Source organism: Mixophyes fleayi, chromosome 1 (genome assembly GCF_038048845.1).
Source record: "Mixophyes fleayi isolate aMixFle1 chromosome 1, aMixFle1.hap1, whole genome shotgun sequence".
In the NCBI taxonomy this organism is placed as follows: Eukaryota; Metazoa; Chordata; class Amphibia; order Anura; family Limnodynastidae; genus Mixophyes; species Mixophyes fleayi.
In genome coordinates, this window is record NC_134402.1 from 47748168 (window position 1) to 47772776 (window position 24609).

Genomic DNA, 24609 nt, shown 5'->3' on the forward strand with positions numbered 1-24609 from the left:
CTCAGAGCCAGAAACTACTGCTGTGCATGCAAATACGAACTACCTAGAACCAGAAACTAGTACAGTGCCTGTAATTACCAACTGCTCAGAGCCAGAAACTACTGCTGTACCTGCAAATACGAACTACCTAGAACCAGAAACTAGTACAGTGCCTGTAATTACCAACTGCTCAGAGCCAGAAACTACTGCTGTACCTGCAAATACGAACTACCTAGAACCAGAAACTAGCACAGTGCCTTTAATTTCCAACTACCCAGAGCCAGAAACTACTGCTGTACCTGCAATTGCCAATTGTCTGGAACCTGAAACTAACACAGTGCCTGTAATTACCAACTGCCCAGAGCCAAGGACTAGTGCTGTACCTGCAATTGCCAACTGTCTGGAACATGAAACTAGCACAGTGACTGTAATTACCAACTGCCCAGAGCCAAGAACTAGTGCTGTACCTGCAATTGCCAATTGTCTGGAACCTGAAACTAGCACAGTGGCTGTAATTATTAACTGCCTAAATCCAGTACTGTACCTGTAAATACCAACATCCGTGAATTGATGCTCTGCCTGTGGTTTACAACTGTCCAGAGCCAGGAACCAGCATAATACTGTTACGTGCCGCGGCGGTACTCACAGCCACAGTGGCTCGCTTCAAGTGCCCTCTGGCGTCCCGGTCGTCAAGGTGTCTACCCGACCGTTGAAAAGGCAACGGTCGGACGCCAGCTGTAGTAGCGCTGTGTCCTGGCGGCTGGTGACAGCCAGGCGCGTGCGCATAAACATTCATAAGCCTGTGGGCTAATTAAGTTTAGTATTATTAATTTAGCAGGGGCTGTGGGCGATTTCAGAGCTAGGCTCTGATTGGCTGACTCTGGTATTTAGGGCAGTGAGGTCTGAAGCCTCACTGCCGGTTATAGCTTCTCTGTTTCAGTCTTGCTGACCTGCTCCTGCTTCCTAGTCCCTGTCCTGTGGATATTCGTTTGATTCCCTGTGTATGACCCCCTGCTTGGATTATTGGACTCTGCCTGTTTTGCCTGTGACCCCGACCTTTGGTGTGTTAATCGACTACCCTGTTTACCTGTGACCTCTGACCTCGGCTTGTTTGTTGGATACACTGTCTGCTGCCGGCCCTCAACCCTTGCCTGGACTTCACTCTGCTTTCCTGGGTTCTCCCCAGCCGGTACACATTTCACGACCCTTTGTTAGTCTGCGGCCAAGTCTGTCCCCACCACTAGAGGCAACAGTGAACACCAGACTTTCAGAGCAGACTCCGGGTTTTGCTGTACCGGTTGGAGGGGTTCCTAACAAATACCTGCATCTGAAGCCAGTGTCTGTATCCATGAACATGAATCCACACCAACAACCACAACCGTTATTCCATTACTTTTACGTAAGAGTTTCCCCCACCTCTTTGATTTTAAGCTCGCTTGGGCAGGGTCATCTTTGCCTTCTGCTCCATGGCATTATATGTTATTTGTTTGTATCACAACTCCCATAGTGTACAGCGCTGAGAACTATGTTGGCACAATATAAATAAAAGATAATCTAATATATAAATGTCTAGTGGCGTGTGTTAGTCTGTCTGTGTGTGGAAAAAATAAAACCAAGCTGCAGCGCCACCTGCTGGGCGGAGTTATACACTGACCTACTAAATTCTTAGTTTGTGTGGGAAAAAAATTCAGAAAGGGCTGAAATTTGGTATACTAAGATGTTTTTAATTTGTTCATTTAATTTGTTAATTGTTAAAAGTGTTTATAAAGATTTTAAAAAAATATATATATATTTCTTGAAGGAGAAGTGACAGTTGGGAGTGGTTGGTGGTTGTCGGGGGTGACAGTGGGGAGTGGTTGGTGGTTGAGTCCTGGACTATGGCCCAAATGCATGACAAGAACCTTTTTAACACCTTAAGTAGCTTGATTTGACTAGAATGCATGAGTATCATGCACAGGTTAACTTGTAATAAATAATTGCCTAAGCAGCAAATGTAGTAATCTACCTTGCTTTGAAATTGCTTACTTAAATGCTATAGCAAGTTATTTCTTTTAGGAATTGATAAATTTGGAGTCCCATGTACTTTTTGTGTTATCCAATTTAAATATTTCTTGAGTATACCAAGTTAAAAAATCAACGTAAAAACTCTTCAACCTCTTCTCAGAAATATGAATATAGTTCCCTGATTGCAGTCAGAAATATTTACATAGAAATATGGTACCCGTGTTTTCATTTCTGTTTATCTACTTTGAGAGGAAACTGGTTTCTCCGGGGCTATTATTATGTTAAAAAGTTGTATTTTAAGACTGAAGCTGTAGTTAAATGTAATCCATTTAGGTATTACTTGTCATAACCAGGACCGGATTAACCCTAGGGCTAACTGGGCTATAGCCCAGGGGCCTCGGGCATCCAGGGGGCCCTTCAAAGTCCTCAGCAGCATTATTGATCGGTCTGGGGGCGGGGGCACCCCCATCCCAATCAATGCTGCTGAGCACTGTCAGTGCAGTCCTCCGTCCCCGGTGCCGCTCAGTAATCTGCTTACTGAGGAGATCTCGCGAGAGTTCACGAACTCTCGCGAGATCTCCTCAGTACAGAGCTTACAGCGCACCGCGGAAGGAGGACTGCACTGACAGGTAAGTGCTTGGGGGGGGCTCACGGGGGGGGGCGGCGGGCGGCTCACATTGGGGGCCTCACGGGGGAATGGAGGCCCCCTTAGCCTAGGGGCCTCCATTCCCTTAATCCGGCCCTGGTCATAACCATGGAGTTATATAAGAAAATCATATAGAGATGGAGACATTTTTGTTTTATACATGGCAGCTGAGGAATTCCCAATTCAAGAATAGAAGCAGGGAAGTGGGATATGGAAGAGTGGATCAGTCCAACGTAGGATGTCAGGTAGACTGCAGCTAACTGAGGCGGGGTAAGTGGTGGCCTAGATGGACTAATATTCAAATTACAAATATATTAATTGATTTTTTAAAATTACCTTTAGTGAAATACCGAGCTTTATATACAACAAAAACAGCTAAAATACAACAAATGGGTAGTACGGTGGCTTAGTGGTTAGCACTTCTGCCTCACAGCACTGGGGTCATGAGTTCGATTCTTCCTGACCATGGCCTTATCTGTGTGGAGCTTGTATGTTCTCCCTGTTTTTCGTGTGGGTTTCCTCTGGGTGTTCCTGTTTCCTCCCACATTCCAAAAACATTCTGGTAGGTTAATTGGCTGCTATCAATATTGACCCTAGTCTCTCTCTCTCTTTCTGTCTGTGTGTGTATGTTAGGGACTTTAGACTGTAAGCTCCAATGAGGCAGGGACTGATGTGAGTGAGATCTCTGTACAGCATTGCGGAATTAGAGGTGCTATATAAATAGCTGATTATGATGATGATGATGGGCTTATTGGTAATAGCACAACCCAAATTTCAACTAGGAAACAGGAGTTTATTTTATATTTTTTTATTCAATTAAAATAAAATGAAAACATTGATAATAATGACATATCTTCTCCATGGGCCTGATACATTAAGGTTCTTAAATGAAGAGGATCCTTATTTCAGTCTCCAGGACAAAACCATGTTACAAGGAAGGGGTGCAAATGAGTGTTCTGTTTTGCATATAAGTTAAATACTGACTGTTTTTTCATGTAACACACAAATACTTGATAGCTTATTTGTACACTGACATTTAAAAATGAGATTTGTGTACTACAATAAATAACAGTCAGTATTTAACTTATATGCAAAACAGAAAACTAGTTTGCGCCCCTTCCATGGTAACATGGTTTTGTCCAGGAGACTGAAATAAGTATCCTCTTCATTTAAGAACCTTAATGAATCAGGCCCCATGTCTCTTTCTCTTATTAACAAGCCCATTCTATGAGTTTTCATACAAATACATTGAAAGGTGGAGCAGGGTCGTCTTAACAGCATTATAGGCCCCCGGGCAAAGCAGTGCACTGGACACTACCTACACAACCAGTGAAAGGAATAAAAATGTAAATTATCGATAACATTAAGCTTATATTTATTGGTACCTCTAACAGAATCAGTTTTTAAACATTAAAAACCATGCTGTACAGCAGAGAGTAATCCACACAAATATTTGAACAATATAACATGAGCCTTGTAGTTGAAAAACAGGATATTCAACATAAAAATGGTACTCAGGTGGTAAAACCAGTAAGAAATTACTATGAATTATTTCTTATTAATCTAGTGTTCAACACAAAGATTTGCAAAATTTATTTGCAGAGAATTGCTTTATAAATAATGGCTTGAAGTCAATGGTCTTTTTATCAATTTCAGTCTTGAAAATGAACACACTCCTGCACAGTTGGTCACTATAATGCCAATGAACACTCAGTGCCTTATTCATTAAGGAAAGTAAGTAAAAAATGAGTAACTTTGAACCTTGGCATAACCCTGTTGCATTGGAGAGGGAAGTCAATTTATACTGTGGGGACAGATTCATAGTTGGGGTAGGGCATGTCCTAGATCAACTTTAAATTTCAGTGTAAAAATAAAGTAATCAAGTATTTGTGTGCTACCTGAAAAAAACAGACAGTATTTAACTTATGTACAAAGTAATAAACTAATTTCCACCCCTTGCATTGTAACATGGTATGTTCAGTAGAAAATTTACTCCTTTTTTGCCTTACATTCCTTAATGAATCAGGCCCTCTGACTGCAATTTCCGGAATAACATACTGAAAATTTGGCACGCCTAGGGTGCCCTTATGCTTGTGGGGCCCCCGGGCAACTGACCAGCGTGCCCATGCGTTAAGACAGCCCTGAGGTGGAGGTCTGGTATAAAAAATTTTTAATCAGGTATTCTTTTATTTGGTTTTCTTACTAAAACAAACACATATGCAAACAAAACAAGAACACCCCCACCCATCCTCCCCAACTCCAAAGCCATAGGTAATCACACTTAACAATTGTTGTATGCAGAGCTATCAGCAATAAAACTACATTTACTCAGCTGTATATGGATTTACTTTGAAACCCCTAGAGCACACTCTGGGTCTGATTCATGTCCAAACACAACTTCACATAATGTGCTGGTTTAAAAAGAGCGCGGAACTTGTGCGTAGTTCCAACCATATTCAAATCCTGTTGGATCTCAAGATACATTTCCATTTGAATCTGGTGGGAAGTACGCTCTGCCTACATAGTACTTGCCGTACGTAGACACACAGAACAGACTGCAGTATACACACAAGCGTATGTACAATAAAAGTCCCATCAGAATGCATAAAACTTTTATTTGATCAGAAAATAAAATAACAACTGTTATCAGTATAATAATTTCTATAAATAATGATTTTCAAATATAAGAGTTTTACATCAATTACATATACAAAAATGCTTTCAATGCCTACTGTACATACAATGCGTTATTATAGTCTACAGTTGTTCTGTGATAGCTACTGGCGCGCATACATGTGACTTTTAAAACAGACTAGGCAGTGTCAGTCATCACTATCATTCGGCATTTACATCTGCCATGTAGTGGAAGCATATGATACACAGGGCAGTTTGTTGCAAGAGCACTAACAACAAACACAGGACTTGAATCAGTCGTATCTGCGTCGGAATGTCCTTACTGTACATGGCCTATGATAGTTAGCCCCTTCCCTCAGTCTTTTTTGCCACTCAAGTCACAAGCAAGTACTAGGTGTAATTTGCGCGCAGACATTAATTGCGTACAATTGTGTTCAGTGGCCTAATGTCTGTTTCTAGGCATACGCAGAGCTATTTTACACAAGATACACCACACAAGTGGACTTATGTCTACATATGAATCAGGTCCTCTGTATTGAAATATATACCAACAGGACCAAATTTTGTGGTACCTATTTACTGAATTCCTACTAGTGTATATATATCTCTCACGGATCATTGTATCATTGACAAGTACTCTCCATTTCTGAAAGTCTGGAAACTCTGTAGCAAGCTGGGTCCGAGCAATGATGTCTTCTGTTAACGTCACCAGGATCTAATATATAAATGCTTAGTGGCGTCTGTGTGTGTGTGGAAAAAAAAAAACAAGTTGCAGCGCCACCTATACACTGACCTACTAAATTCTTAGTGTGTGTGGGGAAAAAAAATCAAAAAGGGCTGAAATTTGGTAGGGCTCAAACTCATTTTCGTGAGGTAATTTTACCTCATGAACACACATTAAAAAGGCCGCTTGCGTCGGGAAGTAACGCTCTTCCCCTGAGGAGGCCTGGGCTAGGCCCAAATTCATGACAAGAACCTTTTTAAGACCTTAAGTAGCTTGATTTGACTAGAATGCATGAGTATCATGCACGGGTTAACTTGTATATATATATATATATTTCTATACCTCATCAGAGAGGGGTCCCAAGTCACCTTCCATTCAATTTTAAGGATCAGTAACCTCTCAGGAGCTATATGAAAACTGAGGTGAGAATACAGTGTAGTTATTGTATTACAAGTACCTACAGATAACAATGACTTGTTAGTAAAAGAGACCATAATCTGAGGTGTTTAATTGCTTGTCTGAATTGCAGGCAACAATTAAAAGCAGAGTTGGGAAGCCCAAACTCCTGTCTTAAGCTGGGTACACACTACAGAAATTTCGACCAACTTTTTATGCCGAGCGATTTTACATGCAATCGGTGGTCCGATCGCTCGGTCCATGGACTGCATACACACTAGCCTTGTTTAGGACGATAAAGGGAAGAGCGGATGTCCTTTTAGCGACTTTTTACAGCCATGTTGACGTGAGCAATGAGTTTAATTTCGTACACACTGCAGCGACATTTGCGGGGCATGTAACGAGATACCAAAGACATTAGCATAAAGGGGCAGAGCTGCATAACACCCAAAGCTGCATAAAAAGAGAAGGCAACACTGTCTCTTCATTCATTTCTATAAAATAGAAGTTTAGTAATATACATTAAATTTAGAAAAACATTTAACCGCTAAAGTGCAATGCAATGAATATTCCCTAATAATAAAATCCCTTCGTATGTAATGGAATGCTCCATTCTCGGCGTGCATCATTGCTGATTGGTCCACAGCAGAAATGAATGCCCATGTCTGAGTGTATAAAATGACAGAGGAGCCTGTTTGGCGCTGAGGAGCGTCAGAAGATGGCTAGTGAGAAAGTGGCAGTGGGAGTTGCGGGTGAGTAGAAGATGTCAGTGGGGGTTGCGGGTGAGGAAAAGGTGTCAGTGGGGGTTGCAGCTATGGAGACAGAGACGGAGACGGAGATAGAGTTAGAGATGGTGCTGGAAGGGCCAAAAAAATGCTGGAAAAGTTAAGGTGGGGGATGGAGATACTCAAGAAGAGCAAAGAGCAAATCCAATTAGTCCAAGAGAGGTGGAGATGATGGTCAAAGTACTGGACCAGGACGACAACAACATTAAAAAAGGTCAGTAGCACGTGTAATGTACCTGTTAGAAGGACTTTATTTCATTCTAGTGTCACATAATGCAATGTAAACTAATTTGTAACCTAATTTTTTATGTCAGACGAAGAATTAATGGTGAGAAGGCCTGTTTAGATACCACTGATGTTACATCTGTTAGCAAACAAGAAAAAATTGAAAAAGAAAACTATACTAAAGAAGTTCTTCACGAAGGTATTTCAGTGAACATGTGTAGACAGCTAAATGCTTTGGGCACATACCTGTACCGTTATAATAACCAAAATGGCGCCTGTTTTCCAGAATGTACGGAGGTTAACCCCGCTATTATTGCGATTTTGCCACAGGGACCAAAATATAAACTGATCTCGAGCAGTGTGAAAGGTGAGAAAATGAGAGTATTTATGTCGTTGAATATAAATTACAGATATAGAAGTTAAATGGTAAACCTTTTCTTATTTCCTTGTATCATAGATAAAGAAATCAAAGGGAATAGAAGCCCAAGTGACATCAAGACCTGTTCTGCCACAAACCAGTAGCACCTTTAAAAATACTAAATACTAAAAATAATACTCTGCAGTACTCTGCGCTCTGATTGGTATGGGCGCGCTCACTTCTCATGCGGATCTTTCAGACAGCTGTGTGTGTTAAAATTTTTGTGCCTTTTTCCTGCAATAAAAATGTTGCTTGAATACTGTGTGTTTTTTTCTGGGTACTTCACAATTATAAGTTAATAAAGGTTAATATAACTTTAATAGGTTATAAAGGTATAAGTGTATAAAGAGTAAATAGGAATACATTGCCGACATAGACACAAAGGGTAATAACCCACGTGCTTTATACAAGTGTAATGGTCTGCAGCCAGACAGGTGCAATATATATCGATAAAAAACACTAGTCAGTGATGTGCGGATTCTGCACCACGTGGGACTGGGACAGACATAAAAAAATTTACATACACATGCCCCCCAGGTCGAGGAAGTATCGGAGGATTGTCGTGGATCGGTCGGAAGTTTACACACACTACACAGCGGAAACGAGATTGTAACAAAAATATTAAACGGTACGACTAACCAAATGAGGCGACAATGGTCCATTTGGGCAGACTTTCGACCATCGTGTCACTGCACACACTGACCCGACTTTTGAACGAGCGGTCGTATGTCAACTGTTTGAGCCGATTATTGTACGAAAACAGTGTAGTGTGTACCCAGCTTTAGTTGTTATTATAAAGATCCATTACCATTAAGGTGGCCCAGTGCAAGCACCTTTTGCCAAATGTTATCTCATTTCAATGTAACCAATTCAGGAAATCTCCTTTTATGCCCTATTGTCGTGTCTGAGTCACAGCCTTGACCACCCAGTATATAGTGAACTGAGTTCCATATTTCAATTGCTTGACCCAGGGTTTCCCAAACGCAGTCCTTATGGCTCCCCAACAGTGCAGGTTTTCCATATCTCCTTGCTGGAGCGCAGGTGTATTCATTACTGACTGACACATTGTAACAGATCCACAGGTGGTCCTAATTATGTCACATGTGATCCAGAAAACCTGCACTGTTGGGGAGCCCTGAGGACTGGGTTTGGGAAACCCTGGCTTGACCAATGACCGGGCAACCTTTTTGCTCTTCTTACCAACCAGAAGGACCTGGAATGGATTTAAAGAAGACCCCATCTGCTCAGCCAGGAAGCCCAACAGAGCACAACTACCACAATTTTGTTTTTAAAAAGTCTCTTATTGGACTAGAATTCAGTTTAATAAATTCAGACGCCAAATTGGACATCCAGATTGATCGTTAATTAGAACTCCCATTTCAGGGAGTGGAACTACATTGCGCCAATTGGAATTATGCCATGTAGTGGGAATGCACTAGATTTATCCCAGTTGGTTTTAAAGCCCGAAAATTAGCCAAAGTTACCCACTATGTGTAGGTTATCTAATGAGCTGTTCAAATCTGACAAGAACAGAAGTATGTCATCCGCATTTAATGACATTGTATTTGTGACCTCTCAAACTGGGAGACCCAGAATGTTTGAATGTGAGTGAATCAAACATGCCAATGGCTCTATTGCCAGTGCAATCACAGGTGACAGTCGGCACAGAGGTCTGGCATTATTCTGTAATTTCAAGAATCTACATACATATGTTCTCTCTTCATCATCATCGTTTATTTATATAGCGCCAGCAAATTCCGTAGCGCTTTACAATTGGGAACAAACATTAATAAGACAATAGTGTGTAATAAATACAGACAGAGAGGTAAGAGAACCCTGCTCGCAAGCTTACAATCTTTGGGACAATGGGAGTTTGAAACACAATGGCATGTGCTAAATCATATTGCACAATGGACCAGCTAGAATGCAAAGCTAAAAGTATTGAGTGGGCTGTGTGTGTGGCAATGTTGGTCAGAGGGTTGTTGTCTTGTGTTAGCTGTGTAGAGGGTGGTAATAGGGTAACCTAGGGAGATTAAGATGGTGGTTGAGGAATATTATAAGCTTGTCTGAAGAGGTGGGTTTTCAGAGAACGCTTGAAGGTTTGAAGACTAGAGAAAAGTCTTACTGTGCGAGGGAGGGAATTCCCAGAAGTGGGTGCAGCCCGCAAAAAGTCCTGTAACCGAGAATAGGAGGATGTAATGAGAGGAAGAGAGATGTAGACCTTGTGCATCACGGAGGTGTCAAGTTGGGAGATATTTTGAGACTAGTGAGGAAATGTATGTCGGTGCAATTTTGTTGACAGCCTTGTATGTTAGTAGAATTTTATATTGGATTCGTTGAAATACAGGCAACCAATGTAGAGACTGACAGAGTGGCTCAGCAGAGTGGAGTATATTTTCATTCTGGACTCCCCAGGTCATCAGCAGACAGCAGGACAAACTGTAATACATGACTATTTTTCTCTCAGAGGCAGCCAAACAGTTAGTAATAAGGGGCCTGATTACTTAAGGATCTTAAATTAAGAAATATCTTATTTAAATCTCCTGGACAAAACCATGTTACAATGCAAGGGGTAAAAATTAGTTTTCTGTTTTGCACATAAGTTAAATACTGACTGATTTTTCATGTAGCACACAAATACTTGATAGCTTATTTGTACACTGAAATTTAAAGTTGATATTTGTGTGCTACATGAAAAAACAGTCAGTATTTAACTTATGTGCAAAACAGAATACTAATTTTCACCCCTTGCATTGTAACATGGTTTTGTCCAGGAGACTTAAATAAGATATTTCTTAATTTAAGATCCTTAATGAATCAGGCCCAAGATAATTTGCAAGTTATTGTTACCCATGTTGGAATCCCCAAAAAAATCATTTGTGTGGAGTTTTAAATACTGTTTTTCATTTATTAAATATGTTATTAGATGGCAATTAGTATTGTCTATGTCCTGTGTCACATTTATACATATATATTTTTTATTTACATTGTTTTTCTATGCATATAAGATTGGTGCTAAAAGCATCCAATTGAAATGACAGATACCAGCTGATTCCCACCCCTGAAGATCTGCAAATTTGTTTTGTAGGACTTAATAAATGACCGTGGGCGCCAATGGAACTGGGAATGCCCCATAAATGCTCAGTCTCTACCCCGTAAAGGTTATGTGGATATCCTCCATCATATCGTCGTTTGCATGATTGGGGCTGGAACTTATTCAGCAAAGAATACTCCACTCAACTAACCACATTTTGCATCCCTGCAGTTGCTGCCATCTCAATATATATTACACCCTCCACTAATCAATTTAAAAGGGCAAAAACAGACTATACGCCAGTGAACCCAAGTGCATGCAATTCATCTTCGAACGCACACGACACTTCAGACAGCCTACGATTTCAAGGGCAGAGCGTTAGGAGGAGAAGGGTGTGTGCACGTAGTCAATGTACAGTAAGGTGCGTGCCAAAGGTGAGCACATGCACATTCATCTGACTCAAGCTCTGTGCATCTCCCAGGTATGTGACTTTCAGCCATATCACTTGCACCAGCTACGGGTCTGGTGTAAGTACCAATTACTAGTGCTGACTGCTGTGTATGCATGCAAGAACATGTGTATGTATGTATGTATGTATGTATGTATGTATGTATGTATGTATGTGTATATATATATATATATATATATATATATATATACCCCTCTTCTGTTAGTAAATCATCCTTGGTCTTGAGAATTGTGTTAATAAGAAAACCTATTACATACTGATTTTTGCAAATTTCAATGACATTAAGAACATCATGACAGATGTATTTTATGTTAAATAAAAATGGAGGGAAAAACTTTTTTTTAATGTTCTTTCATTAATGATTATATTATTAACAGATGCCAATGTACTTCCTGTGCTTTTAATCAATTTTTTTCTTCAATGCACATATGTATAACCCCTTACCGAAAAGTATAAAATGGATTAGATAATATTGAGAAGTAAAAAGTATTTCAATATTACCCCCTGTTCCACTGAGGGTTGTATCTTATATGCATATCATATGAATTAAGACATTAGCCAAGAGCACCTGGCTACATTTAGTTCCAGTCATAAACTTTAAAAATATATTGTATATAATATTTAAAGAGCACATATTTAAACATATTTAAACCACTCAAAATATTTAAGCAGAAGGTCAAACAGTTAAGAATATTGTCTGCACATATATGGTGGTACTACAGCGCTGGAGTGCCAGTTTCTCAAATCATATTTGGAATCTTGTTTGGATGTTAGATGTCATTAAATTGTAGCGTCATGGGTCTACCGGGAGAGACGTTCATTGAGGTTACATTTGAGATTTTCATATAGCGGGTATATTCTTTACTTAATGTACAGTATATCTGAATATTATATATTCCACTTTAATTTCTTTTGGTTAATTATGTGTATGTAGCATGTATGTGAACAAGGCTGTAGTGAGTCTATAAGCCCTTTACTGTAAGTGCACTGCAGTAAAAACATTGCTATAACAGAAGATATGGAGCAGCCTTTAGCGAATAAAAGAAAAAGAAAATATATGAATTTAACAAGAAAGACATAGTACTTACATTTTGTTATCAGATATACCTGTACCACAGTCAATAACGATACAATATTTTTATGGTCATATGGTGAAAATATGTTTTAACATGTACTTGAATGAGCTAGAAACTAGACAAGCTTTAATAAATGCATTTCATAAGCTTCTTATAGATTTGACACATTCATTATAATGACTGTCAGTCTGTCAAAATCCGTTATAACTCAGAATTTTCCACCTAACAATACATTGTGTGAACAGATAACCCTTAATGTTGTAGATAAACTGTTTAAATGCGGTGTGTGTTAATCATAAGAGAGTAGCAAACATACTGACAATCATCATCATCATCATAATTTATTTCTATAGCGCCACTAATTCCGCAGCGCTGTACAGAGAACTCACTCACATCAGTCCCTGCCCCAATAAATTGTACATCATCTTATTACTGGGGGTTATGATTTAAAAGAGGGGTAAGACAACATAATAGTAGTTTTTCATTTCTAATATTATCGAGTGAACTGTGAGTGATGTACATTGACTTTTAATCTCATTTGTATGGTGACTAGACGTTAAGGTGTTAAAGGTCTATAGAGTAATTAGAAATATAATGGTCCTGAGATTTTCCTTGTATAACTTACTTATGCTGTGGCCTGTTGTGTAGCTATTTTCATGTGTTCATATTTTTCAACCTCTACAACATCCGAGTACTTTATTTTTAAACAAGTGAGTTATAAGAGCATTCTGTTTTAACTCCTTAATGGAACAACCTTTTTAAGTTCCTGATGACTGCAGAATCTTAGCATGTGGGCAGTATGGTGGCTCAGTGGTTAGCACTTCTGCCTCACAGCACTGGGGTCATGAGTTCAGTTCCCGACCATGGCCTTATCTGTGTGGAGTTTGTATGTTCTCCCCGTGTTTGCGTGGGATTCCTCTGGGTGCTTTGGTTTCCTTCCACACTCCAAAAACATTCTAGAAGGATAAATGACTGCTATCAAAATTGACCCTAGTCTCTCTCTCTCTCTGTCTGTATGTATGTTAGGGAATTTAGACTGTAAGCTCCAATGGGGCAGAGACTGATGTGAATGAGATCTCTGTACAGCGCTGCGGAATCAGTGGCGCTATATAAATAAATGGTGTTGATGATGATGATGGTACGCTGCATATACAATACTCCCTGTGCCATTCATTCTGCTTATTCCTACTCAGTAACGCATTACGTATTTTAAATTTAGACAAGCTGTTTATAAACAGAGTAATATTGTACAAATGGGTGAAGTCCATTGCTGAGTACATGTATCATATTATGGGGCCTATTTATGAATTAGAGAAAACCCCTTTCTGCCAATCTATCAAGCTGTTACAGCCCTTTCACCCATGGAAAGCAATTTTATTGTGCATTTTGAATTTGGTTAAAGTGGTGTTTATATGACCATGTGATCTCAGATTAACGACAAATGGTTCTAAGACAGGGCTCGTCATTGTCTGTTTAGTCATTTTGGGCATATGCGCGTGGGTGACCATTTGCTCAAGAGTACGTTTTCATTTATTAATCTTATTTGTGTTTATGCACCCTATGAAGTGTGTACTTCACGAATTTTAGGATTACTCACAGATCATCCACTTCATAATAACTAGGACCGACTCAATTTAAATCAGTAGTAGGCAGCCAGCAGACTAGACAGCAAGGATCTGGATATCTCCTGAAGATCTCTGCTGTTTTACCTTTGTTAGATGACTTGTGTGTCCCTCACACCCTCTGCCTCAGCAAACGAGCGAGGTGCCCTGACTACATATTTTTCCCGGACATCATATTAATCCAATCAAGTAATTAAATGCCATGAATATTATGAACAATACAGCAATACTAAATATATTTTATCACTATAAGCACAATATTTGAAAACAGTTTGATTATTTATTTAGTCCCTATAAGGTAATCTTCTATATATTCAGTAGCAGTAAAATACCTTGATCTATTAGCAGATAAGTGTAACAGAGAAATGTGCACAAAATCTATTTTATAAGCCTAATATTTTAAATAGAAACATTTATATATTTTTTCAAGCTTACTAACTATACAGTTAAGCAGCTATAAATCTATCTGTCAAGTAAATATAACATAAAGATGTTCTCAATTGATCAAATATTTAATGATTTACCACTTGAAGTCTAGAGGAAAGTCCCATCATTCATCTCTTATTGCTGTAGATGCTTTATCTTGTGGTCATGCCTTAACCATACCATAAACTCTGGGGAGAGCGAATGAATTATTTCAGACTTACTAGATAAGAGCATTTCATTAACAGGCTGAACATGCTTGTTACACCGGAACGCAGCCAGTGCTATATAACCGCAAAAGCAAATTAGTACATTTCGTACACATGGGTGCACACATGCCTGTGGGACTAGAACTAGAGCAGATTACTTTATATTACAAATGATAAGAATTCAAATTATTATGCCGTTTAAAGGGAAATATCACATCTGAGGATGTGCATATGTCAAGCACAAACCTATCTATATGTGCAGTTACCTAGGCATTGTAGTGTGTGTGTGTGTGTGTGTGTGTGTGTGTGTGTGTGTGTGTGTGTGTGTGTGTGTGTGTGTGTGTGTGTGTGTGTTGATCATCACCAGTGGTTGGATAATATTGCAGGGATGGAGATGGAAACAATTATGATCATAGTGCCCCATAGGTTAAGTCCACTCTGCTACAGGTATGGATTTATATATCAGACTTGGCACCAGATATGGCGATGCAGATTATACTTGGCACCATCTATAGCTCTGCATATTTGCTTATTAGAGTTGGCACAGCTATGACAGCAGTATTAAAGGGCAGATCTACGTAATGAGATTTGTATAATATTGATGACACTATATGTACAATGAAGCCAGAGATGGGTCCATGCAACTATGCCGCTGGTTTACATTTCACCAGGTAGCCCCAACATGAGTTCTGGCCAGGGGCCCATTTTGTCTAAAACAGGTCCTGTCAATCTGTACCAGCAACCCAGGACATAGGCAAACCGAGGGGGGGGGGGGGTTTCCTAGTGCCTGGAATCCCCCCTCCAAGCCTGGGGCACTGTATAATTGAGGTGGCTGGACCCTGCTCCCGCTTCACACGGCTCTGCTTGAAAAGGGAGAGCTCTGTGCACCTAACAGTAGTGCACGCAGCATTGCCCATGTATATTATGGGGATAGAAAGAGTTGGAGAGCAGCCAAGCATCTAAAATTAAAGCCACACCCAGGGCCGGATTAACCCGGGGCTTTCTGGGCTGCAGCCCAGGGGCCTCGAGCACCTGGGAGGCCCTAAAGATTTTAAAATGGGTCTCTTTATTTAAAAATAAAATAAAAACCGACGACTTTTTCTTCATCGGGTCGGGGCTAGGGGCGGATTGGCCATCCGTACACTGATTCATGTGTTTTTTACTTTCAGTACATTTTCTTTTAATTTGTTTCCCGGCGGGGGATGGTGGTGGGTGGTAGGGGAATCTTTCGTACTTGGTTGGTCCTGAAGGGGCGGACCCGGCAGTGCACCCTGTCCTGGCAGCGAATAAGGAGGCTGTTTGTCACAGAGGGAGCTGCAGAGGCTCTCACATGACTCACTTCACTTCAGCCCAGACGGATGTCTCCTGCATCACGGAGCTGAGCGGTGCCACCACAGGTAAGTAGTTAGTAACTAATCAAAAAAGTGTGTGACAATGACAGTGAGGGTGTGTGTTGATGTTCCCTGGATTTTAAAAATGTTTGCAGATATTTTATGGTCAGTTTATATATAATGAAATCGCATGTATAAAATAGCACAAGCATAGAAGCTTGATCATATTGGATAGATTATGTTAGGGGCAGGTTAAACAGCTCAGACATTTTTGGAACACTGATGGTAAAGAGTAATTAGACTGGTGCGACAGCCATTTGGAGAAGTGACAGCCACCAGAAGGAGAGAAAAGTGAGGGGAAAAGCGACTTACAATCTCAGGGAAGACAGGAGACCGACTCTGACATAGTAAGGAGGAGAACCACAGTGCAGCAGATGCTGTTTTATTCCAGGTCTATGGAGAAGCACACGGATATATATATATATATATATATATATATATATATATATATATATATATATATATATATATATATATATATATTTATATATATATATATATATATATATATATATATATATATATATATATATAATGTATGTCTGTATATATTGCACTTGACATGTTATCCAGAAAAACAAGTGAGCTTTATGAATATATTCTCTTCCTAGGTTAGGATTAGACTGCAGATTCATTTGAAGTTGGGGTGCAGTTTAGTGGTTCCATAGGGGAGCTGTGAGTAGGTAAAAGCATAGGGTTAGACTAAACGGAGGTAGGAATAGGTTAGAGTTAGGTTGTGATGCAGTAGGTGGAGGTTAGGTTTAAGATGCGGTAGAAAAATTAGGGTTAGGCTGTGAGGGGGTAGACATGCCAAATCCGATATTACTGGGGGGCCCCCCAATATCGGATTGGGCATAAGTTGCTTGACAAATGGGGGCCTCACAGTACCCCTAGCCCAGGGGCCTATAATGTCTTAATCCGGCCCTGGCCACACCCACTGGTGGCGTGGTGTGGAAACCCCCCCCTCTACAAATCCTGCTTTTGCCCCTGCAGGAATACCAAGGACTTGCACAACTGGGAGTCTGCCGGGCACTGCAGTGTTGGGCATTATGTCATGGGCTACTGCCACTTTTCTTATTAATATATTACACAGTTATTAAAATGCTTAGGGGAGGAGACTGCTGACAGGACAACACTGAACATCAAACCTGTAACCTAAGCTGTAGAGCAATGTGGACATATTGTACAATGCATCTCAATTTACCAATAGTCTTTAGAAAGTTTAGTAAGGCCATGTATCCAGGAGTGACCAGCTCATGTAACAAGCTCTGGACTATACATTTATGTTGGAAATAAATCTCACTTTAAAAACAAAATCTGTAATCCATTATTGATCCCTTCTGTCATTAATAATGTATCTATCCCATTGTTGTGTACAGAGGTTTACAGTTCACACAGAGAATATTTGAGTCCATAGGAAGAAGTAAATCTACAGTCCCAGCACATGGAAGTCTTGAGGGCTATGTAGATCGTCAATTCTGATCTCCTTCACTCTCAGTAATGACATACCTGTAACTCGTTAAGAACTGTGGATGAAAATTGTCAGCAGCATTTATTGATTACATAAATGGAGAAAGCAGTTACCATCACCTCAACAACAATAAATATGTCTAGCTCTGTATAAATGTATAACCTCAACTGTATTTGAAAAAATCATATAACTTAAAGTAGAAATCTCACAAAGACTTTTTTTCTTTAAATAGCAAGTGAAGTACCTTTAAAGCATGCATCTCATTTGTGTTAGCTGTCCTGCTACAAATCATTTTCTCCTTTTCAAAAACTCTTTAAAGGGTAGACAGGTATGGCTGACAGCCAGGATAACAGATGGCAGAGGGCACATAATTAGCGGGAGGATTTTACAATGCAGACCGATCTCAGAGGGGCGTTCCAAAGCATCTCTTCTCACTACATCAATATGCCATGTGACTGTGGTTGCCTTGGTAGTCACATGACACTATGCAGAACTTAAAAATCATTAACAGTAGCCTGAAGAAACAAACCAAAGAAGCAGTAAATTCCAAGCTTCTTCTTATAACCTGCCATAGTGATTTATGTTAGAAAAAAAAACACCTCATTTTTTCTTGTGATTGCTGGTTTTTCTAACTGCCACAAGTAGGTGGATGTCTTGGATGTCTGTTCTTAACCAGTACGAATTACCCCACAGCCACCCAGTTTTTATAGTGAAGAGGTCAGCCGCACTAGAGGTCAGAGCTCTATTATTCATTGGCGTCTTGCTATTGTATCAATCATTCCCATCACTCGTCCAGTACACCGATAGGAGTCTTGTTCTGCAGCCCATGAGTGTTTGATTAAAACCGAGTTTATCAGGCTTAAAAGAAAGAACACAGCTCCAGGACCACTCTTAGGCACACAAATGCCAGACTTGCCAGATTGCCAGCCTGGGCTTAGACATATATGTTAAAATCTGTTGTCATATACAGAAATATTTTTTTTTTATTTGTACATTAACTGCATAAAAAATTGGTTTAATTAGAGTTATTATATTAATGCTGTAGCATAGCATGGAAGCAGTTTTTTTGCCTGTATTGTGATTAAACAAGCCTATTTTAGCTGTGTTGATCCTGTTATTATGAAATTCTGTAGAGATTAACACAGCAAGAGCGTGTCCATGGACACATGGGAGAAGGACTTATGTGCTCAAGAAGATTGTGGGACCTCTCCAGGTATGGGCGGATTATGGCATAACACACACTGGGGCACAGCCATGATTATAAATACATATGCAGAAGAGAGATTTCTTTTTGCTGGACAGGATAATGCAATGAGCATACTGAAGTGACAATTGTGCTTATTGGAAAGCTCCATCTGCAGAAACAGATTTATATATTGAGCAGCGCGGTGGCTAAGTGGTTAGCACTTCTGCCCACAGCACTGGGGTCATGAGACCGTTCCCGACCTGTGTGGAGTTTGTATGTGGTGCGATATGATAGTAGGCTGTTCTTTAGCTGGCGATATTTTATGATCATGAAAATTTCATCCATGGACCACAAATATGCAGTGTCCAAATGTCTCATACAGCTGCCACGCAAATAGACTATGACAATGTAGAATGGTGGCGTGCATTCATACAGCATATTGATTGCACAGTAAGATATGTGTTATAGTGCATAATATTATGGTGCACTGCTTTTTATAAGTTGAATCATCATCATTTATTTATATAGCGCGATAATTCCGCAACGCTGTACAGAGAACTTATTCACATCAGTCCCTGCCCCATTGGAGCTTACAGTCTAAATTCCCTATCACACACACAGACTAGGGTCAATTTGATAGCAGCCAATTAACCTACTAGTATGTTTTTGGAGTGTGGGAGGAAAGCGAAGCACCTGGAGGAAACCCTCGCAAACACGGGGAGAACATACAAACTACACACAGATAAGGCCATGGTCAGGAATCGAACTCATGAACCCAGTGCTGAGATACAGGACTGGGGTCAAAAGTGCAGGTCCTATAATGTTTTGTGACATCCCACTCCTTTGCACCAGTTGTTAATGAGGAAATGTCCCCTCACCCTCATGATAACATAAATTGGGCTAAACTAAGACGTATTTTAAAGAATAAACCCTCAGAAAACTTGAAAATAATGAAGGGATCCTAAAGTGCTCGGAGGATGGACTATGAAGTTACGCTTTCATTCTTTCTACCATGCTCACTTCTGTTGGATCCGCAATCCTGCATATGTAGATGCATGTTGGAACTGCTCTCACAAAACCCAACACCAAACCGTGGACACCTATGAATGTTCTATGAATGCTCTAGGTGGACAGATTGGGACATTTACACAAAGCTCCTCATGGATGCATGGAACAGTAGTGTTAACTTCTAGTCACATATGTAAGTATATTGTATAAAGAGGAAGTTTAAGGAACAGTGTTCCTTTTATGTGCAGCATATTGTAAAATGATAACCCCTGCTGTCAGCGCTCTGACTGCAGCTGTACTCCTTATACACCTCGCTGTGTGGAAGCCAGAAGAGTGAGCTGCAGTATGATACTATACTTGTCAGCTTGCCCACTATTAACGGCTTGGAGAGTGTTCTGTAGGGTAGGAGGGGCAGGAAACCAAAGCATATTTCCTTGTTGCACTAGAGTTGGCAAATAGGGTGCACAGAGAATACAGGAGAACAATTTAGTCTTACTGTAAATAAAATGAATACAGCCCAACCTTTCAAATGACCAAAGAAAGGTAGCTAAGGTTTGCTAAAAATAAATGTACTCTATACATTTGTTGACACATATAGGGAGTAATCTGGATATGAATGATCATAGAATGCAGTTTATTATGCATATCTACAAACAACACAGAACACCATAACACACTGCAACGCTCTTGGGGATTGGTGCAGGCAGAGAACTACGCCAGTTTGCGTGGCGTACACATGGACAGAAAATGGGCACTCTCATATATGCCCATGAAAGTAACCTGATTCTGCCAGCCTGTGTCTAGAGAAGCAGGATGGGGCGTTCTAACGTAGCCTGAGTACAGTAAGTGCATGTTTGTGCCATTGTGAATGGATACAGACTGGGAAAAAGACATATATACACCTGAGAAAACTGTGTTATTAGCGAGTGGCCAGGAGCAGATGGCGGATGATAATGATGCCGGCCTTCGCCTCTACCGAACTGCTTGTGGTTGGCTCGTTGCGAGTATACCACTGACATTTTATGATGTTTAAGTAAAAGGTTTTTCTTCATGACGGGGAGCTGTTTCTGCTGAACTAGAGAGGTTTCTTCATTTGTACTCATGCCTACTAGTGAATGAATATGTTGCAATAAAACAATTGGATAAAAACATGGGCACAAGTGGGACGTAGGTGACTGTGACGTGTTGTAAACCAGACGCAGAACTGCACGGATCTCCAGATGTGTATGGCTCAGCATATGTGTGTACACTATTTTTACTATTAGCCATTAGTATAAATTATGCCCAATTTGCTACTAACTCTGCATTAGGTCCTTTGTGTCAATTTAGGAGCCAAACTGACACTTTTTGGGACAATTTGGAAATAATTAAGATATTATTTTGCAGGTCTCAACGAGACTAAAATGTCTTATCATTTCTTTGGAACATTTTCTAGGATCAGTTTCTAGGACATTCTGATTATTATATTATAGAAGATGAACAGTAATCTCTGGTACTTCAGCTATTGAGGAACTTGTACTCCAAATTCTAAGTAAAAAAATGTACACAAAAAAAAACCCCAACAACAAAGATTGAAAGATCTTCTACTCGGTACTATAGGTGCTATAATAAGAAGACTCTTCTATCTCCATTTCAGTCCTGAAACCTCCCAATCTCAGAGCCAAGTGGGTACTTGCACTGCTCACTGTTACATAGCGCTCGCTTACGTAGTAATCTTATAGATACAATCACTGATTGTTTAATGAGTATTCATGTACATGGCTGTCAAATTATAAAGATGGCTGCAACTAGCGCTGGATCCGGAAGGAACCCAGGAGAGAGGTAAATGGGGACAAGTTAATATATATAATAAGATAATAGATCCTCTCTAAGGCAACTCAAATTAAATCCTCTATATAATAATAAGTGAAGCGGTAAGCTGAGGGCTTTTAAAATTATGTGTTTGATCTCTGAATAGGCACTTACCATCAGGGGTTAAGTTTTCTGGTGTTTATATTAAGCCAGCCAATAAGATGTCCCTGGGAGTTTCAGTTTACTCTGTATAAATGCAGTGAGCAAGGAATGCTGGGTCTTTCTGTTCCTGACCGTCACTGATACTGCCCATCCACTCTACTTAGGTTTAGTAAGTTGTTTTAACATTTCTTCCTTTATACAGAAGAGGTGCAGTGGGTAGGAGAGCTGGGCAGTAGGCGACTAGTTGAAGGTGCTACCCCTATTCGCTGCTCGTCACTGCCCCTTTCGAAGAACATGACTCTTGACCCTTTCTGCGCGGAGGGTCCCTTGCCGTGCTTTGTGTGGCACGGTGATGTTGAGTCTAGAAGGGAGCAGACACACTGACGCCAGATTAGCACTGGCTAATTGGTAAAGATGAGATTCTTGGTTAGTGGTTGAGCATTTGTCCCCCACGGTCTATTGGTTGAAGATTAGTTGTTAGCTGACTGATACACTCTCACCGCCACCATGAAGGTTTAATATTTAAATACACTGCAACCTTTAATTTTCCAAATATCTGTGTCTGTGTATTATTTCAGGTTTAGATTGTTACACACACTTAGCTAGGCTGGTATAGTGCCAAGTAAGAAAGATCTCACACTATTATTTTATAACATTACTCTCAGAAAAATGCAAAGCATTTGTGACATAGATCACTGAGTACCTGGTGCTGTTTATAAGCAATGAATAATATACCCCAGCTTCCTTGTGTCTTTTGTTAAACTACTTTCACACACATTGTTTCTTTATTCAAAAGCATTGTTACCAGTCATGGAATTCATAGTATATACAATAGATTAATCAGGGGGTTCTTAAATTTACAGTCTGGGACACAAAATAAGTTTGGGTGTTAACTTTGGGATTTTCACCTAATTACTTCATTACAAGGTAAATATTGTAATTCAATGTCTTTTAGAATATTAGTTACTTAAACAAATAACATTAAAATGTGATACATAATTCGTTTATATATGGGTAGAATACAGAAATACTGCAAAAGACCCACAACAAATGACATGGGGTCCTGACCCACAAGATAATCATCCCTGGTATAACCTTCTCAATGTGACCTCACACCACAAAGCATCACCTAGGTTGAATAGATTTGTAATATAACCCCACATATCATAATTAAGGATCACATAGGTCCATTTGGGTCTATCATTTTTAATCCAGACAAGTGTAATAAACATAATGTTTGCAGTGACACAAAAACATTTGCAGAGACTTCCGGTGGTTAAATAACCTATTTGTTGCCATTTGTAAAACCAGTTTGTTCAACAGACTACAGTTCATTTCCTGCAATTTTTAAAAAAAAATTGGCAAATTTTGCAAAAAACTTGTGCCTTTGTATTCCTATGTACACATAGTAAATATGCAGGCATTTCCACCCATTAAAGAGGTTTTAGTTTAATCATTTACAATTCCACAGACTACTGTAATGCTAACGAAGTACAATGTAACGAATATACACAAAACAATACATTTCATTCTTAGTAAATAACAATCCAGACATGCATTTATCCATCTCCGACATGGAAAAAAAAATCATTGCTCTGTATTTGTGACAGCAGTCATTTAGTGGTTGGCAACTATCTAAACAAAACAACGAACCATTGCAAAGTGTAGATAAAAAGAAAAACAAATTACCTTTACCTGCATGGAGCGAGCCCGTGGCCAGCCTCACAAGGTACTGCACAAACTTCAGTATTTCCCGTTTACAGCGTTTCCTACAGGTACTCATTTTATGTAGCAAAATAACCGTGTGTCTCAATATCTGATGTGATAAAGAGAAATAAGAGCACAATGCTCCCCACAAATACTGTTCTTCTGTAAAGAATTGTTCCTTAGAAGTAATAAAAAAAAAAAAAACCTTTATGAATTGTATCTGCCAGGAGCTATCCAGGAACCAGTGTGCTGATGAGAGTTTCTTCCTCTATGAGAACTGACTTGCTCTACAGTGACACACTGCAGACAGCCTGGCCTGTGATGCACATGTGTAGTTAACTGGATATGCTACAGGAGAGATTTACTTACACAGTCTTCCCAGTAGAACATACAGCAGCCTACAGGCGGAGCTTGTAACCTGTACCAGGCATACTCGGAGAAATCCAGATTGCTTGCAGCACATGCTTCATCTATTTTTCATTAACAAATTAGTTTGCAAAGAAAGTAAAGCTGTAGACATGCTGCAGCGAGCCAACATTGCTGAAAGTCATGAATCTTGTGCATTTCTGTAGGGTTTTAGCAACAAAGGATTTTATATAAATTCATGGGTCATGAATTGCTATTTAAATACTGGACTATGACTGTGTTGGTACCTTGGATGTGCCCACATCGTGCCCCGTGATGTCTTCACTTACCTCTGCTCTGCGTCTATCAGATCACGGTGGCGTGATGCAGGTAAGCTGTTCCATGCATGGCTGTCATCAGAAGCTGATCCTTAAGTGCTAAGTAGATTCCTCTACTCTGGTACCTGCAGTAGAGCAGACACCTCATTCTGGTGGCTAGTGTTGAGCTGAACTGGAATTCTGGTGACTAATTTTAAGCAACCACCTCCAATCTGGTGACTAATGTTGATTGGCTCTCCCAACACGGTGGCTAATGTAGAGCACTGAAGAGATACAAGAGTTTTGCCCATGGGCATAATTACAGCGGTAGCAGGGACATTAGTGGCTATGGGGTACAGCAGCTGAGGGTCCATGCTCCTCTTAATGTTATCTGTGGGAGGGTAAGGGAGCTCTGAGGAAGACGTGCAGAGCAGCGGAGTGTAGGCTGCTGGCCCGGACAGGTAAGGTAGGGGTAAGATCTGTACATATGACACTCTGTGCATCTGCAATCCACAATAAGTGACATTCATAAAGAAATTGGAATGGAATATATTCAACATCATCCTTCTGGGACAGCATAGTGGCTA

At 40.0% G+C, this 24609-nt stretch overlaps 1 protein-coding gene across 2 annotated transcripts in view; it reads right to left on the reverse strand.

Annotated features, from left to right (window-relative positions):
- KCNIP4 (potassium voltage-gated channel interacting protein 4) overlaps nt 1-23648 on the reverse strand; it is a 511112-nt gene extending 487464 nt beyond the window's left edge. Inside the window, exon 1 of one of the 2 annotated variants that reach the window (XM_075194728.1) lies at nt 23349-23648. In XM_075194728.1, the coding sequence (XP_075050829.1) occupies nt 23349-23436 (88 nt within the window). In that variant the 5' untranslated portion in view covers nt 23437-23648. The remainder of the gene's footprint in view (nt 1-23348) is intronic. The other variant, XM_075194727.1, reaches the window with a different exon arrangement.
- Between the last annotated feature and the right edge of the window lie 961 nt (nt 23649-24609).